The sequence below is a fragment of the Centropristis striata genome, chromosome 22 (assembly GCF_030273125.1).
Source record: "Centropristis striata isolate RG_2023a ecotype Rhode Island chromosome 22, C.striata_1.0, whole genome shotgun sequence".
Classification (NCBI taxonomy): Eukaryota; Metazoa; Chordata; class Actinopteri; order Perciformes; family Serranidae; genus Centropristis; species Centropristis striata.
This window is the reverse complement of record NC_081538.1, coordinates 7,687,349-7,704,892: the sequence shown is the minus strand read 5'-3', so window position 1 is coordinate 7,704,892 and position 17,544 is coordinate 7,687,349. Positions and strand designations below refer to the sequence as shown.

General features: G+C 38.7%; 1 protein-coding gene across 2 annotated transcripts in view; it reads left to right on the top strand.

Annotated features, from left to right (window-relative positions):
* The first annotated feature begins 2,513 nt into the window (after positions 1-2,513).
* The window catches only part of tmem178bb (transmembrane protein 178Bb), a 138,123-nt gene continuing 123,092 nt past the window's right edge, over positions 2,514-17,544 (top strand). The window contains exons 1-2 of one of the 2 annotated variants that reach the window (XM_059325759.1): positions 2,514-2,781; positions 3,050-3,749. In XM_059325759.1, coding sequence (XP_059181742.1) covers positions 3,368-3,749 — 382 coding nt within the window. In that variant the 5' untranslated portion in view covers positions 2,514-2,781; positions 3,050-3,367. Of the gene's footprint in view, positions 2,797-3,049; positions 3,750-17,544 lie in introns of both variants that reach the window. The other variant, XM_059325760.1, reaches the window with a different exon arrangement.

Below are 17,544 nucleotides of genomic sequence, written 5' to 3'. Positions count from 1 at the left end.
TACAGCATCACTGTGTCGACTTTTCATTTTCATTTTGTATTTTTCATTACTCACCAAGAGACATTTTTTTTAACTTACCCAAGGCTGCCAAATACCCATTTTCATATTCTGCTCAGCAATATGTGTAACCGGGACTTGTACTTGACCAGTTGATCAGAAAAAGCTTTGTCAAATAGTAGGTTAAAAACATTTATTCAGCCTTCATCTACAACACAATGTCAGAAGTGTGAGAGAAGTTAAACAACAGGTCAGCAGAGATAATAAACCACCCTGATAATCATACAGAAATGTTTGTATATATACTTGTCCTGGTCACATGCCCAGCTTTTAAATCAGCAAGGCAGTCATTGCATGCAGTATAGAGCTCTTTAAAAGCATTATAACCACTTTCAGTCTGTGTTTTACAGTGATACAGCTAGCATTGATTCTGGGTGGATTGAGACAGTGTGTGGTTAGAAATATTAAGGGAGGCTAGTTCTCTTTGCATTTTCACTCCACCTGTTCAAAAGACAATGAAACTGCTTAACTCCCAATACTTACAATAATAAGTTATGTAATGAAGTTGTTTTCTGATGTTATTCATCAAATATTATTTTTCACCACCACACCCCTTAATAATATAACGTGCTTAACAAATACACCTAAAAAAAGAAGAAGATTAGGGCTCATGAATAGTAAAGTTATCAAGTGATATTGTAGTATCCTAGACAAATACAATATGCCTTCTATTCTACTGTTTTGTTTATTGTGACTTTATAGGGAGGGCACTCCTGGTGCTCAAAGGTTCAACAAAAATGCTGCAAAAGTGCCCTCATGGTAGATAAAATATGATAAAGTATCCTCTCAGGTCTCCTTCTAGAAGAGAAAAATATATTTGAAATGGGGAAAACATGATAAAAGCCCCACTCACTGTGTGCTAATTGATATAATTTGGGATGGGATGGGATTTTAGTTTTCTCTTGAATTTATACCTAGAAGCTATCTTTATATATCAATTATAATATACCTTTTATATATCAGTTATTTCAGTCAGACAGACGTGAATGGTTGTCAGGGACGAGGTAATTTATGGCCTACAAATAGGCCTATTATGTTTCAATTATTATTATTATATCTGTTCATTTTCAACATCCCCCTGCAGGATCCAATATAATATAATATAATATAATATAATATAATATAATATAAGATGGGAACAGATGTATTTTTAGTCTGGATAAACAGCTGTATTCAATTGTATAATGTCATTACAATTTATTCACAGAAGAGGGCGCCAGATATGAAGAAACAGGAAACTGCAGCCGCAGATCCTTCTGGATATTTTCAGAATTTCACCAGCGCAACAGAATGATACTCATACATAAGTACAAGGTTGGAGGTTTTCCCACCCTTGGGTGACACCAGAGCAACCCACACTTCTAAACTATACTTGCAACTGTTTATTAATCCCACAATACAAAAGTATCAGACAGAATGATAAACACATTGATGATGTATTAGTCTTACAGCCCTTTCAGTAGTGTGGTTTTGTCCTGAGGATGGTGCTTCAGTCATTAATTGGTGTTTTGGCCACTTTGGGTCAGGAGAACAAAAAAAAAATCATCGCCACAACAAGCGTCATCACTGACAGGTGTAGTGTCCCATGACTGTCAGTTGTATATAATGTGGCGCATTGCCTTTGGAATAATAAACTTTTTTCATTAATTCTACTCAATCATTTATCTAGTGAATACATGTACATACCCCAAAAGAACATGGGACAGTATTTATAGTGCAGTAATCAGCAAATTTAGAGGGATTTCGGACAGCCTAGAATATTGTCCCAATTCTGGTGAAATTGCATCATCAATTCAATTTGCTCAGTGTTCATCATTTCAGTTTATAATGTGTTTTAGTGGAGTATGCATGCAGTATAGACAATTCAGATTTCAATTAAGTGACCACAAACCCTACAAAACCCTAACCCTATCTAAGTACACAGTCGCCCATGAAGTTGTAATAATAATAATATATATATATATATATTACCTATTTCCATGAAATGTTTGTTACAATGTGATTCATTTTTGACAGATAAAGTGTATATCTTCTCTCTTTATTATCATCTCAAAACAAAATTATTCTAACTTTATGGGCGAAGTGCACATTCAAGCTATAATACTTGTTATTTTAGGTATAAGGCTGGCAATATATTAATTTTATATTAATATCTAGATATCATCTTGGGTTTTGGATGGTGTATCGTCAGTGTTGTCTTGTCCTGCATTAAAGTAAAACTTTCCAGACTGTTCTAGGTGTTCAATTATTTGCCTTTACCCACTAAGTCATTATATCCACATTACTGATTATTATAAAAAATGTCATTAAATACTATTTTGTGAAACCAGCAATAGTCATTACAGCCTACATTATCATCACAATATCAATATTGAGGTATTTGGTGAAAAATATTGTGATATTTGAGTTTCTCCATGTCACCCTATCCTAATTTAAATCCAACTGGAGGATGTGTATGGGATTTGGGTGCCAGACATAACAGAAGATAGTACCAGTAACATAAGTACTGATAGTATATGATTGTTCAATCAAATCTCATGTAGCCTGAAAGCTAACACGGTGCTCCCCCAGACAGACTGCTGTTGATTGGTCCGTGGACAGGCCTGATCTGTAGCAGCTGCCGTCATCCTACCAAACGTGCTGGGGATGCTGACTGTGGCTGATCCCTCTACCCTCTCCTGCTGGCGGACTGCGGTATGCATGGGCTCTGTTTGGATACATCAGGTACATCTAAATTAAGTGGGTCCCATCGTGTTGGTCGCATGATGCTCTTGGTTTAGTGTGTATTAGTCTATATGCTTCGGCTAAATGCAGCCGCAAGATTCTCTTTATTCTCTCTCTGTTTGCTGTCTACTTCTTTGTTCATCGTTTGATTTAACGTGGGTAATGCAGTGTGGATATATTTTGGGGGGTTGGTACAGCTTAACCTATGCTTAACTAAAGACCGGAATGCTGTGCTGATGTGTTTGCATGTTGGTGTCGCCCTCCTTAGACGGATGGATGCTGAAGATCCGGGACTGAGATGAGATAAGCGTCCTCTCTGTCTCCGCCGAGCTGCTGCAACGCCGAGCACGCAGGAAAGACGTTGTCACTTAGTAGCCCCAAAAACACCGGAATACAGGGATCTAACATTTTATTTTGCCAGTGAGCTGTGTTACCGGAAAGGGTTGTCTTCTCTTTGCACATAATCGCCACCTCGATAATGGTCCCGACGCTGCTCTCCAGAGGTGATGTGAGCTGAACTAGCGGGGAAGCCGCAGAGGAGCTGTCCGTCTGTCGAGGTGCTGATGCGGCTGTGACAGAAGCGAGCATGGCTGCCGGGAAGTTACTGCTCTACGCCGGGCTCTCTCTTTCTCTTTGCGCCCTGGGCATGCTGGCTGTGGCGATGTGCTCCGACCACTGGTACGAGACTGACGCCAGGAGGTACAGGGAGCGGTGCCGAAGCTTTTCCAGCCGTCGCAAGGACCCGGGCTTCATCTACATCCCCAACAACAGCCTGCCGCTGCGGGCCAGCCGGAGCAGCCTGCCCCGGTGGGAGGAGAAGCTGCTGCTGGCCCGGAACCGGCGGCAGCTGTTCGCCATGAGCGCCGCGGATGAGTGCAGCAGGCAGTATAACTCAACCAACATGGGGCTGTGGAGGAAATGCCATCGGTTTGACTTCGACCAAGAAATCGAAGACCTCATCCGGAAAGGTAAGAAAGAAATAAAACGACCCAGACAGCCTAAGAGGCTAGAGTTGTTGCAGAAACAGCAGAGTGGAAGCTATTTCAGACACAAACACGACAGGGATGTGACATTTATCTTAAGAAAACCAATTAGCCTGTTCTGGGGTGATTGTTCATTTGACCAAAGGGCGAACAAGGGCATCGAGCTATTTTCTTGCTTTTATGGAACCAAATACTTGTCCAAAGGCACGCAGAGCCCCACTGTCTCTGCGAGTGAGTGGGTATGAGAGGCCTGTGGCTACAGACTGCTCGTTGTCATGCTATTTTGCAGAAGAGAGGCGCATGTTAATTATGACGCTGAAGAACAGACCGTGCGTGCTGTCCCTGTTCTCAGGTTTGATGTTGTAGGCTAGTTTAAGTGGTGACCCTGCAACTGCAAATAATGACATCATCATTTCAGGGTGGAGGGCTTGTCAGTAACCTCTCAGTATGAGTCAGGCAGAGGTGGGGGGCACTCTGTTTTTATGCTTCTATATTTTCCATCAAGATTTCAGTATGTTACTTTGTTCCACAGAGGAAGCCTAAGCTCAGTTTCTGAGACTGACTCACTTAGGTCTAGGTCTATATATAGTTCTGATGTTCATGGCTGGATTCACCTGTTAGGGGCCAGAAATGAGCTGATTGGTTCCTAGTGACCCCCATTTCTTACCACAGTGTGGACATGTTCAGTATTCTATAAACTGGAATAATACCCACAGATTCATTTAGGTATGTGCATCAAAAAGCACAGTAACACATGCCCATTATTAAGATAAGGCCTAAGGGTTGGTGATGTATCAGGTAAAATACCCAAACTTTCCATTTCTTAAATCCAAAATACTGGATTTTAAGGCAGATAGTAATGTTTAGAAGTTTAAAAAAATAATTTAAACTATTCTTAAAACATAACCAAGTAACATACATGATCATGCAGCAGCAGTGCCCCTGCAAAATATATAGCAGAGATAACAGAGGAGGAGTAGAATGCTGCCAGACAAAGGTGGCCAATGGCGGGCTTATCCCAACAGTCTCCACCAGTGAGTCAGACCAACAGTGACACTGTTTGGTAGGGGTGTCACGATTTCGATTCTTTATCAAAAAATGATTGAAATTTGCTTTATATTCGATCCATTTTTTTTTGTTTAAAAGTTTGGTCAAATAAGTTATTAATACAACATTCTAAATATATATTTTTTATTTGACCATATACAAGTGTTGATTGTCTAACAATGGCATAGCTGTGTTACTTTTTGGCCTGCATACACAATGATATACACTGATACCGAAATCTGAAGAAAAACTACTATGTATGTCCATGGATTATGTTTTAATCTAGTACTAATGTTTTCTAGAATAAACATTTAATCCAGTGGTTCCCAACATTTTATGAAACATTAAGAAATCTTGTTGAACTGAGCCCTGATGCTAAGGTCATACACCATCACCGTATGAAACATGGCAGTTTAATTTATTGTTCAAGTGCAGTTAAAAGTCGAATCCAGTACTATTCTTGCTTTTAGTGGGGGAGAGATGTTTATGATCAAAGTCAAAATTAATCATAAAATCTGCTTCAGGCAGAACTCAAATACCAGTTATCACTTCAGGCCCTGTAGCTGATAATACTGCACAGGCAGGTTGTGTGTTAAAAAGACAGAGAGGCTGATGTTTCTGATGGAGGCTACTGGTCTGAGTCCAAGCTGGAAGAGGATAGGGTGTGTGTGTGTGTGTGTGTGTATGTGTGTGTATGTGTATGTGTATGTGTGTGTGTGCGTGCCTGTGTGTGCTGCAGCTGTGCCTTCCTTTGAGGATGCTTCAATGGCCTTGATGGCCTACCATCTGCAGTAATGGGCAGCCCACAGTCAGTGCGCTCAGTGATTAGATGAATGCCTCCATAGAGGGGTCTGATCTATTCCAGCTCTCAGCTCCATCAGCATGGAAAAGTACAGCGTTGTTTGTCATCATGACAATAACTTCACATTGGTGGGTCAATAAGGATGCAACTGTGGGGATTAACACTATTTATCTCTGTGTGCGCTAAATGTTAAAAAGTGTTATCAACTTGCACTTACAGCTCACAAACAGCTGCTAAATCGTAGTATCGTGATACCCAACAAACCACCACAACTGCAACTAAGTATCACAGTTGATACTATAACTACAAATACTATTATTATTGTTATCTCTACTACTCATACCACTGCTACTGCCACTACAACTCTTACTTATCTGGCCTGCTACTGCCACTACTACTGCTATTATCTATGCTGCTACTGCCACTAAACTGCCCTGTTACTGCTACTGCTCCTGCTATTATTCGTCCTGCTACTACTACTGCTATTATCTGCCTTGCTACTGTCACCACTACTGCTATTATCTATCCTGCTACTGCTACTACTACTGCTGTCCTGCTACTACTAATGTTATTATCTATCCTGCTACTGCCACTACTACGGCTATTATCTGTCTTGCTACTGCTACTACTAATGCTATTATCTGTCCTGTTACTGCCACTAATACTGCTATTATCTGTCTTGCTACTGCTACTACTACTGCCATTATCTATCCTGCTACTTCTACTACTACTACTACTACTATTACCTGCCCTGCTACTGCTACTACTACTGCTATTATCTGTCGTGCTACATCTACTACAACTGTTACTTATCTGTCCTGCTACTGCCACTATTACTGCCACTACTACTGCTGTTATCTGGCCTGCTACTGCCAGTACTCTGACCACTACTACTGTTACTTATCTGTACCGCTACTACTGCCACTACTACTACTACTACTACTACTATTATCTATTCTGCTACTGTCACTACTACTGCCACTCATCTCTATGGCTACTGCCACTGTACTGCAGCTGCTACTGCAACTTCTAGTGCTACTAATGCCAGTGCTATTGCAACTACTTATACCACTAATGTGACTGCTACCTCGTTTAATACTGCTACTTGATGATGAAATGGGAATAATAAAAATAACTGTCGGGATATTACTCTTTGTGTCTGTTCAGTGGGGAGCTGTCCAGCTGAAGACTTTTAAACCCTGGTTACAGCCCTGTTGGTAAAAACATATGGTTTAATTTAAATCCAGCATGTCATAGACTTAGCATTGTATTCACACTATCCAAGTGTTTAACAACTCTTCTTTTAAAATACCTTTCATGGACAAATAATATGAAGCTCTGTGCCCTGCCTCCCGGTAACATGTGTTGTAGAAGGAACATAAATCTAATTTTTTAGGGATTTGGGGAGATCAAAGGTCAGAGCAAAGCACCATAAAGCCTTCCATCTACATGTTGTCTCAATCTAATTACAACTTTAATCTCCACAGTTAAATCACAGCTATACATACACGAAGATTGCTGTAACTACATCCACTAACCGGCCCATGCTGCTGTTCACAATGAATTCACATTATCCTGTGTACTCTTATGACTAATGTGAAATGGCAGGAAACATTCATGCAATTATTAGCCACATATCTAAACCCTGATGAGTAATTTCCCATCCATTAAAGAAAGATAATGCTGTTTTTATATAAATAAACATGATAATTGTTGCGATATGTTAGGAATTAATCATAATCTAAAAGCACTTATTAAATCTCTGTGCACAGATCAATCCTGATTCATATTTAACTTCATATTTACAATCCTGAAACTTTAATCTCTCTTGTTCATCCAACCCTCTGGCATGAAATGGATTTATAGAAGCAGGAGAGTGAGGGAGAGGAGCAGTGGCCTCCATTTTCAGTTTGCCAGTTACAGTATGAGAGCTATGGTGTGTGTTTGTGAATATGGAGTGGGTGAGTGTAGGTTATTTGAACAGTGTTAGAGAGATGCTGACCAATCCTTTCTTTTTGACAACTAATCCCATATGCCACACTGTTGCAGTGGGTAACATGTTACTTTATTTGACTCAAACACCGTTCTGCTGCCCCAAATACTCACCGGAGCACCAAATGTGGATTAATCCACTACTGAAAATAGTTCCCAACCAATGCACAATTTCCTCCTGTTTGAGTAACATTTGCTGTTAAATACAGTGGTTGGTTATTTTAGGACATAACTGAACCTCTGAAATAAATGAAACTGTAGATGCCCAGGTTTAGGTTTTCCGTTGGAGACAATGGGTTTGGAGTTGAGAGTCAGAAAGTATTGATGTGACAATCCGGAATCAATGACATCAGTAAAAATAGACACAGTTGTCTCCACAAATGTCATACGAAAAACAACAAGGCACAGAATTTGTCAAAGAAAACATGTAATGTGGATTGAATTTATTAATAGATAGGAGTGATTATACTGTCAAATATGTTTGAATTCCTTTTTTAATGAACATTCGGCAATCAACATTAGGTCTGACTATTATGGGTTAACTATTATGTCTATGTAGATTGTAAAATAATATATATATATATATATATATAAATATAGACAGAAAGACAAATATATTAATAAGAATAATATTATGAAACTAATAAATTATACAGACAGATATTTAAGGTCAATTCCACATAAAAATGTATTTTTGTTAAGTGTATGTCCCCTAAAATGTCTTACCTGAGTATAATGACTTGCATTTGTGCAAAGTTTGTCACTAGAGAGGTGTTTTCACATTCCTCCACTGAAGGGGGAGATGTCTGTGCACAGTCTGAGATTTAAACATACAGCAACCTAGATGAGGTCAACAAACCTTTCAAAGCCAATGAAAAGCAGGAAAAGAAACTCGAAACCTCGAGTGCAGTGCAGACTTGTCAGTACAGAAAGCAAAAACACTTGGTAGCAGTATGCATCACAACTGGGTCTGCCACAGACAGTTTCAAGCTATCAAGCAAACAAACGACATAAGCAAGCTAAAAGGCGCTAACTACACTTATCACTGTGATGTGTCTGCTGATGCGGTTTCAGATTTCCATGCATAACAGACTGAGACTTTTAATGTTTAAAACAAAAATATTAATCATAGCAGTATGTAAACATATGCTGAAGGGCACTTTGAGTAATCATCCATTACTTTATTACATGCCCTTTTATACTGGAGAATGTTGATAACAAGAGACATACCGGTAACGCTTTTAAGGTTAACGCTTTTAACGCTATTAAGGTCCTTGTAATAGCCATTAATTAACAAGTAATAAGGCCCTTGTAAGTCCTTACAAGATACTTATTAACATTATTGTGTGTTTATAAGTTTATATAAGTGTTAATAATGGCATTACAAACACCCATGACCCACCCATTATGTCTTTGCCATGCCTTTATTAATCTTATTTTGTTTGCTTATTCATATTAAAATACACTTTATTGCTCATCTATTATAAGTTAACTATAAGTTAACTATGCTTTTTGCAACTACCGGATCTAAAGCGAGAACAATGCCTTATTACTTGTTAATTAATGGTTATTAAGGACCTTATTATAAAGCGTTACCGACATACCATTAAACCTCTAATAGTCTTATATCAAAACCAACTTAAAGGAGCAATCCAAAAGTGCATTGTATGTTCAGGTTATGAAATATAGGGGGTTTATTGTCTTATACAGTTGTTACTTTTTACATTTTTCAACTTCAACATTTCAACAATGTTGTTGTCTTATCCACAGGGAGAAAAGGAAAGTATATAGGCTTAACTGTATAAATGATATGTAGCTTCTTTGTGTAGTGATCTACATGTGTGATCATGAATATGAAATATGTGAATAACATAGTTACTGTGAGATATATGTTCGGACCATGTACTGAGTTGACCTGTAGATGCTTTGCGTAGTCATCTTCTTGTCTAAATAGGTCACTGCCAGCATCTAATGGTTGCTGTTCATTCACCATACAACTCATGTTGGTAATCCGAACAGTTGGCATATGTTAGCGTGGTTTCTGATGCCGTGACTGGGCACGATATGTGACCTCCTGCTGTGGGAGCAGCTCACTGACTCTCGTTCTTTCTGTCACAAGGAAAACCTCTTGGAGAGAGAAAGGGAAAGATAAAACAGTAGCAGAGAGACATCAGGCTACAAAGTGGTTTGGGACAGAGGATGAGGAGAAAGAAGGGAGGAAAGCCAAGGATGGCTGTGGAGACGAGGATGTCAGAGAGAAGAGGATTACATAGACAGGAGGGGGGGGGGGTGGGGAGGGGGGGTGGTTGAGGCCTCTTCATCTTGCGCCATCTGTTGTCACTCTGTGAGGAAAAAGGCCTTCCAGGTCCTGATCAAGACATTCACATACCCATCCAACCAGAAAGAGCATGGAGAGGCACTGGATTGGATTACCTCGCTCCCCAGGGGCCTCGTATCATGGGGTGGGCTAAATTAGACACTACGGGAGTCTAAAGGTGCCTCATAGGTGCCCTGCCAATGAGCCTGCTGGCAAAGCTGCTCATCTAATAGACACATGGAAGTAGTGAAGGGCAGGCGGGGCGGCTGCTTTCACTTCAAGTTTGACCTGCTGGTGGATGATTATTAGGGGAAGTAGGCTGGAAGCAGATCAGCCTTGATATTTAATTATAGGGACAATGAAACAGGAGAGTTTAGTCTGGTATTGTGATGTAGACTTTTTTTTTTTAAGTAAAGATGGAATGAATAATGTATTAACTATTTTAGATCAAATCCCTGGCCATATTGTCCACCTATTCAACAACATGCTAAAAGACAAATGACTTTGTATTGTCATATCAAAATATAATCATGTTTCATTCAATCAATCATTCATTCATTCTTATCCAAACTCGGGTGGTGGCCTCTCAAGAGTCAGGCTACACTCTGGACTGGTCTCCAGTCTATCACATAGGGACAGACAGCAACAATTCACACTCTCAATTACACCTTCGGGCAATTTAGAGTCACCAAATTAACCTAAGCTGTATGTCTTTGGACAGTGGGAGGAAGCCGCAGGACATGGAGGGAACCCATGTTGGCACGGGGAGAACATGCAAACTCCACACAGAAGAGCTACAAGCTGGATTCAACGCTCTATCTCGCTGTGAGGCGAAAGTGCAAATTATTGATTAGAATTCAAGAGATTCCATTCCTGTTTGAGAGACAGACAGCTGAAAAACTTGGCTGAAACACAGAAACATTATCAAGGTTATGGTCATATATACGCAAAACACCCTCTTTGTATATCTTCAGACAAACTTCCTGAGTTCTGGTGAAGTGAAATATCCTGGCAGTCACATATATCCTTGTTGCCAGGACAAAAATACTAGCAATAAACCTGATTGCTGGACAAAGATAGCCACTTTATACGTCAAACTGCTTACACCTTTTATTACTAGAACAGATGGAACAGGTACTGCGGACTGTGTCCTCCATCTCCATGGTTACAATGAGCTACAACTCTTTCTATGGACCTTGGGCATGTTTGTGTTGTATTAAGATATATTCTATTCTTTGCATAGCCATGTTGTAAGACAGAGGTATTTGAGTGAGGTTATTAATGTATGACATGATTTGTTATGGTCAAAGCACCAAACACAGGAGTTCTCTCGTCTTCCTTGGAACACTTCATTTATTCAGAACACATCTACTTAATGTGTTTGTGATATTTCCCTTATGTTTGGCATTGTGCATCGGTCCCAGTGAAACTGAAGTTAGAGCATAGCTTCTGTACAGTGACACAATTACCAGTGAAATGGAATATTTGAGCTGTGTCCAAGGGTTTTTGGTCACGGTAAATGGACTGCAGTTGTTTAGGTATTTTTCCTATATCACAGCGACAACTCGAAGCGCTTTTACACTACAGATCATCCTTCACTCATTCACACCCACACACTGGTGGCCAAGGCTACCCTCCAAGGTGCCACCTACTCATCAGTACCTGCTCATTCACACTCATTCATATGCAAATGTTTATATGTCTGTCTTTCTATCTGTCTGTCAACCGATTTTGTAACAGCGATGGTTGTCAGTGCTGTTGCTAGCTAGCTAAATAATGACTGTTAGCTCTGTGCTGCCTAAAGTTGGAAATTGAATGTGGATATTGTGATACTAGGCCTGTCACGATAACAACAATTTTTAGGACGATATATTTTCCCAGAAACTATCACGATAAACGACAGTATCGTTGATGTCATTTTTGCACCATTTTATGCCACTGATATAATATTATTAGAGCATTATAATCCAAGTACATCATTTTCAATAGCAATTAATTTTAAAACATTGGAATTGAATTGTGGAAAAGAAATATTAAATTTTCCTAGAAATAAATTGACTACAATCAAAACAAATAAAATAGACTCTGTTAACAAGAAAAAATGCACTTAGATAAATATTTTTGAATTATTTTATTTTATATTATAAATAAAATAAACAGCAGGAATCGCTGCTTGGGAAATATAGTTTTTTTTTTCAGCAATTTGGACTGCCTGTCAAACATTTGCAGCATTACTTTAAACACAACACAAAAAAGCACAAAAAGTCTGCGTGACAACCTCCTGTGTGTGTGTGTGTACGGGCAATAAAGAACGAGCGAATGATTCTGGGGACAGTTAATTATAAGGAGAAACACATTAAGAAAAAAATGTTAGCTTATGCAAACAAACACACATGTGAACGACAATATATAGTCATGAAAAAAACTATCGTGTCCATTTTATATATCGAATGATAAGTATATAGTTATTATCGTGACAGGCCTATGTGATACTTTTGGTTGAAATCTGTTGGTACCAACTTCCATAAGTGCTTTTTATATTCTGATGGAGGGAGAAAACATGACTGGGGGCTACACATTGGTGTCGTGGTTAGCACTGTCACCTCGAAACAAGAGAGTGGTGGCTTGCGGCTCTTCTGAGTGGAGTTTGCATGTTCTCCAAGTGTCAGCATTGGTTTTCTCAGGATCCTCCAGCTTCCTCCCACAGTCTCTAAATTGTCTGTAGGTGTGAATGAGAGCATGAATGGTTGTTGTCATTACCTATGTAATAGACTGGAGACCTGTCCAGGATATAGCCCGTCTCTTGAGAGTCTGCGACTTGAGTTTGGTATGAATGACTGAATGAATGAATGAAACATCATCACATCAATGTTCTTGCCATTTCGCATTAGTCATAAGAGTACACAGGAGAATGTGAATTAATTATGAACAGCAGCCTTGGACCAGTTATTGGATATATATATACAGCAATCGTGTATGTTGAGCTGTGATCTGACTGTGGAGACTAAAATTGGAATTCACTTGAGACAACATGTGAATGGGAGGCTTTATGGTGCTTTTCTCTGATCTTTGATCTCCCCAAATCCAGAAAAAGAAACTACATTTTACACACCACACATGCATAAAAAGACTTAAAAAACAACTAGTAGACATAGATTCTGAAGTGAGAACTTGCCCGAAGCTTACAGTGAGTTCTTTGGTCCAACTTTGCGAGACCAGTTAATTGCATTTCACAATATTCAAGTAACATATCTCCTCCTGCATGTTGGCAAAATATTTGCAATCCTGGAAGTATTGTGTCTGTTTCATTAGTCTCATGGTGTAAAGGGCTGTAGCAGCAGCTAACAGGCGCAGCCAGTCAGTCTCCTCTGCTGTGCTGCAGACTGCAGGGGCACTAATGAGGAGGGCTGCCACATGTGTCTGAATAATTTAAGTGTTTCCAGGAAGACGAGAGAAGCCCCGTGTCTGCTGCTGTGACCACAACAAACCATGTCACACATTAATAACCTCACTCTAATAGCCCTGCCTTACACCGAATACAACATGGCTGCAGGTTCAACTGGTTTAAAGAGTAAGAGTATATCTTAAAACAACTAGTAGACATACAAAAAGATGTCTGAGTAATCCTGAAGTGAGAAGTTGCCTGAAGCTTACAATGGGTTTCTTTGGTCCAACTTTGCTACAGCAGTTAAAAAGGATGTAAAATAGAATAAAATTGCATTTTACAATACTCGAGTAGCATATCTCCTCCTGCATGATGACAACACTGTAAACAATTGTCTTGTAAATTAACAGTAAAATACTGGCAGCAGGGTTGCCAGCATTCTACTGTTAATTTTACAGTTCCCTTCCTGTTATTTACTTAACAGCATGTTACTGTGATAAAACCACATACTGAATTACAGTACAATCCTGTATCTCCTTGATTTGACAGTAAAATACTGATACTGCAAACATCATCTAACAAATAAAACATAGTTCAACTTACAAGAATGAAGAATGAAATGCTATTTACGGTATATTACAATATTTTATGGGAAACGGCAAACTACCTACAAATATTTCCCAGAATGCATTGTTTTCTACAGTATAATACTTTTTTAGTGGAAAACAGTATGTTACTGTAACAGTGAAGCTTTGAAAATATTTGCAATCCTGGAAGTATTGTGTCTGTTTCATTAGTTTCAAGGTGTAAAAGGCTGTAGCAGCAGCTAACAGTGTGGACAAGAGGAGTGGTTACAATGACCCACAACTCTTTCTATGTACCTTGGGCGTGTTTGCGTTGTATTAAGTCTTAAGTCTTAAAGTGGTGTTTTAAGATCAGAAGGTGGGTTCTGAATCTATATTTTCAGTGTTTATGAGATGACAGAATAATATCTTGATCACTTTGTCTTGCAAAGTGTTTGCAAGCTAATGACCTTATTTCTGTTGTCACCGGAGGCTTTTCTCTCTTGGAATATGCAGTTGTTGTGGCATGAGCTTATTCCTCATAGTTACCAAAATGCTAACAGTGGATCTCTGATCCGAAAAGGCAAATTTATAAAGTTTTTTTTTTTATCAGGGGTGATCTCGATTAGTGAAACATTCAACGATTGTTGGAGCCTGATCTGACTGCCATTCTTACAAAAATTAGGTAATGAAAAAAATAGCATTCCAGTCAGGCTATACAGGGGTGTTGTATGTCCAATTTTACAACATCAAAGTATAGGCTTCATTTGTTAATCGGAGCACCCACACGAGCCTAGCAAGTGCTAGCAGACTACGACTTTTAACTACCCATGCACACACACACACACACACACACACACGTTACTAATCATCAAAATTCAGATTTGATTATAAAAATTCTTACTTAGGGACACACCAATTGTTAACATGTCTTGGTCTGTGTTATTAATACTGACACACAATACTGGCAAGTTGTAGAAATTCCTTGGGAGTTATGAAAGATAATAGGGAACAAATCGGTAGCTAACTGCGAGGGGGAAGCAGAGTATGCAGCTTTTCATTTAAAAAGTCTAACTGTAGTCTCTGGTCTGTGTTAGCTTAATGACATACAACTTGGGGGGTAGAACTTCTTTTCAACTGCAGTTTCTTTGCTAATGATCTGTTGCTATGAATGACTGCCATATTGGAAACCCACACGAGTCAATAATAGCTCTGAAAATGGTAAAATCTGCCCCAAGAGTAGCTAAATCATCAGTATGCTGTTCATTCGGTCCAACGTGTTTGCATTATGCCACGGTTGCCTCTTAGTTTTGTTGTTCCAACAAGTACATGCAGTATATTAGGGACATTTCATAATATGAGAAAGCCTTTCAAGGGAGAATGGACAAACATGCATATGATGAGAGTGGCTCACATGCAGTGGGTACAGAGAGGAGCTCTGGCTGGGAGACTTACTCATCGTGAAGTCAGTCTGACTCCTACAACCACAGGCAGGAGTAGAGGGAGGGAGTCAGGGAGAAAGAGAGAGATGAGGAAGTAGAACCATGATGTGGTTTTTTTTCCCCCCATAGCATGGCAAGCCAACATCAATGTTTGATGACCTCATGCTCTCCCCCACAGACCAGTCATGGCAGTACGCACACAGCTACACAGAGCATGTGCAGCCTCAGGACATTTGCACACATGCACAATACACATGATACCTACTTAGATGGGTATACTGTGTACACCACACACATTACATATTCACAAAGAACATTATTTGCCCAACATAAATAATAAATGATGCACTCAATGCACTTTGATACTGTCTCCTGACACACACTGTTCATGCATATGATGCACATACAAACATACATTCACAAGTGCTTCTCATTCTCTGGTCTTTGTTGAGTTAGAGGGATGAAGTTTTGATTTAAAACAAAGAAAGCTTGAATGGAAAATGATATGAAGAGCCGTGGTGGAATGTAACTATCCTCATGTACATTTACTCAATTACTTAAATTCAATTTTGAGGAAGTTGTAACTTTATACTTCTACTCCACTACATTTTGAGGGAAATTTTTACTTTTTACTCCACTACATTTTGCTGCCAACTGCAAAGATTTAAGATGATACATATAAGGTGATTAGACATTTTTTAATTAAACCTCATAATAGCATATTAGTAGTTAAAATGAGCCCTGCCTTGAGAAAATTAAAACGATGCTTACAGAAATGCATCAACAATAATCCAATCATATATTTGGAATATATAAAACAACCTGAGTGGGTTCATTCTGCATAACAAGCACCTTTACTTTTGATACTTTGAGTACATTTTAATGCTGGTACTTTTATTCTGTTACTTCAGTATATTTTGAATGCAGTACTTTTACTTATAGTGGAGTAATTTTACATTGTGGTATTTGTACTTATAATGAGGTAAGGGATCTGAATACTTATTGCAGTTTCGTTAATGTGTATCAACCTACTTTTATGTTGTTCTGATAAGATATCTCATCTTTTAAACATTTGCTTAATCATGTGTTTTTGTTATAAAATTGTATATTTATTTTTAAAACGGCTTTTATCTGTTTTTGCAAATTAACTCTTCATAAGTAAACTGAGATCAAAATTACACGATAATCTTGTTTTGTGACAATTTGTTTTTAAGAGTCTCTCTGAATTGCCAAAATCTAGTTATTTCAGTAATTCAAATACTTCTGGTAATGTTCTCACTGTTGTTTTGCATCATAAAACTAATTCTATTCTCCATTTTATACTAAATGGTGACAAGAGTTGATGGGATGGATGTCGCATATGTTCCTTAACAATATAATAATACAATAAATATATGTCCCTCTCCTGATCAGTCACCTAGTGTGTGGTTAAGGTTGGATTGGATTAGATAGAAAATGGTCTTGGTGTGGTCATTTGTAAAATAAAAAGTGAGAATAAAATGGAAAAAAATTCAGTAGCCTATGACCACAAGGCTGACACTATCATGGTGATGAGGTCATCAATGGAATTTGGGTTATTCTCCTGTTATTCAAATGCATTTCAAAGCTTTCATGCACAAGCTCAGTCAGTCAGCCTCTGATTGGAGGAAAGCTTAAACCCAAAGCCTTATGGAGCATGCTAATAGAAAGCAAACAAATTTACAAATTTTTGTAGGCCAACCCACAAGTAACATAGAAATGGGGTCTACTGAGAATTATACACTGCAAAAAAGAAAAGTTGGGTGAACTAAAAATTTCAAGGTAACAAACTTTGATAAAATTTTAAGTTGGACAATTAAACTAAATATTTTAAGTTTTGTTTTTGAGTTTGCTCAACTCTGAATTCATATTTTTGTCAACTCAACTGTAAGTTGTACTAACTTACAATTTTACATTATAATAACTTTTTATCCTTACTTCTGCTATCTTCTGCAATGTGCTGAATTGGCACGATTGTCAGCTAATGTTGCGACCACAATTTTGAGTTAGCATTGATACGCTAATGGTTACTCTTGTAGCTGTAACAAGCAGCGCCGCTAGCATCAGTTAGCCGCTAGCATCAGTTAGCCGCTAGCTTTCGCTAATGAATTTCACCACTTTCCCACATTTCACAACAAAGAAATAAGAGTTAGCAGAACTACTGTCCCTTGTTGTGAACCCAAACTTGTTTTTGAGCATACAACTGGCTTCCTT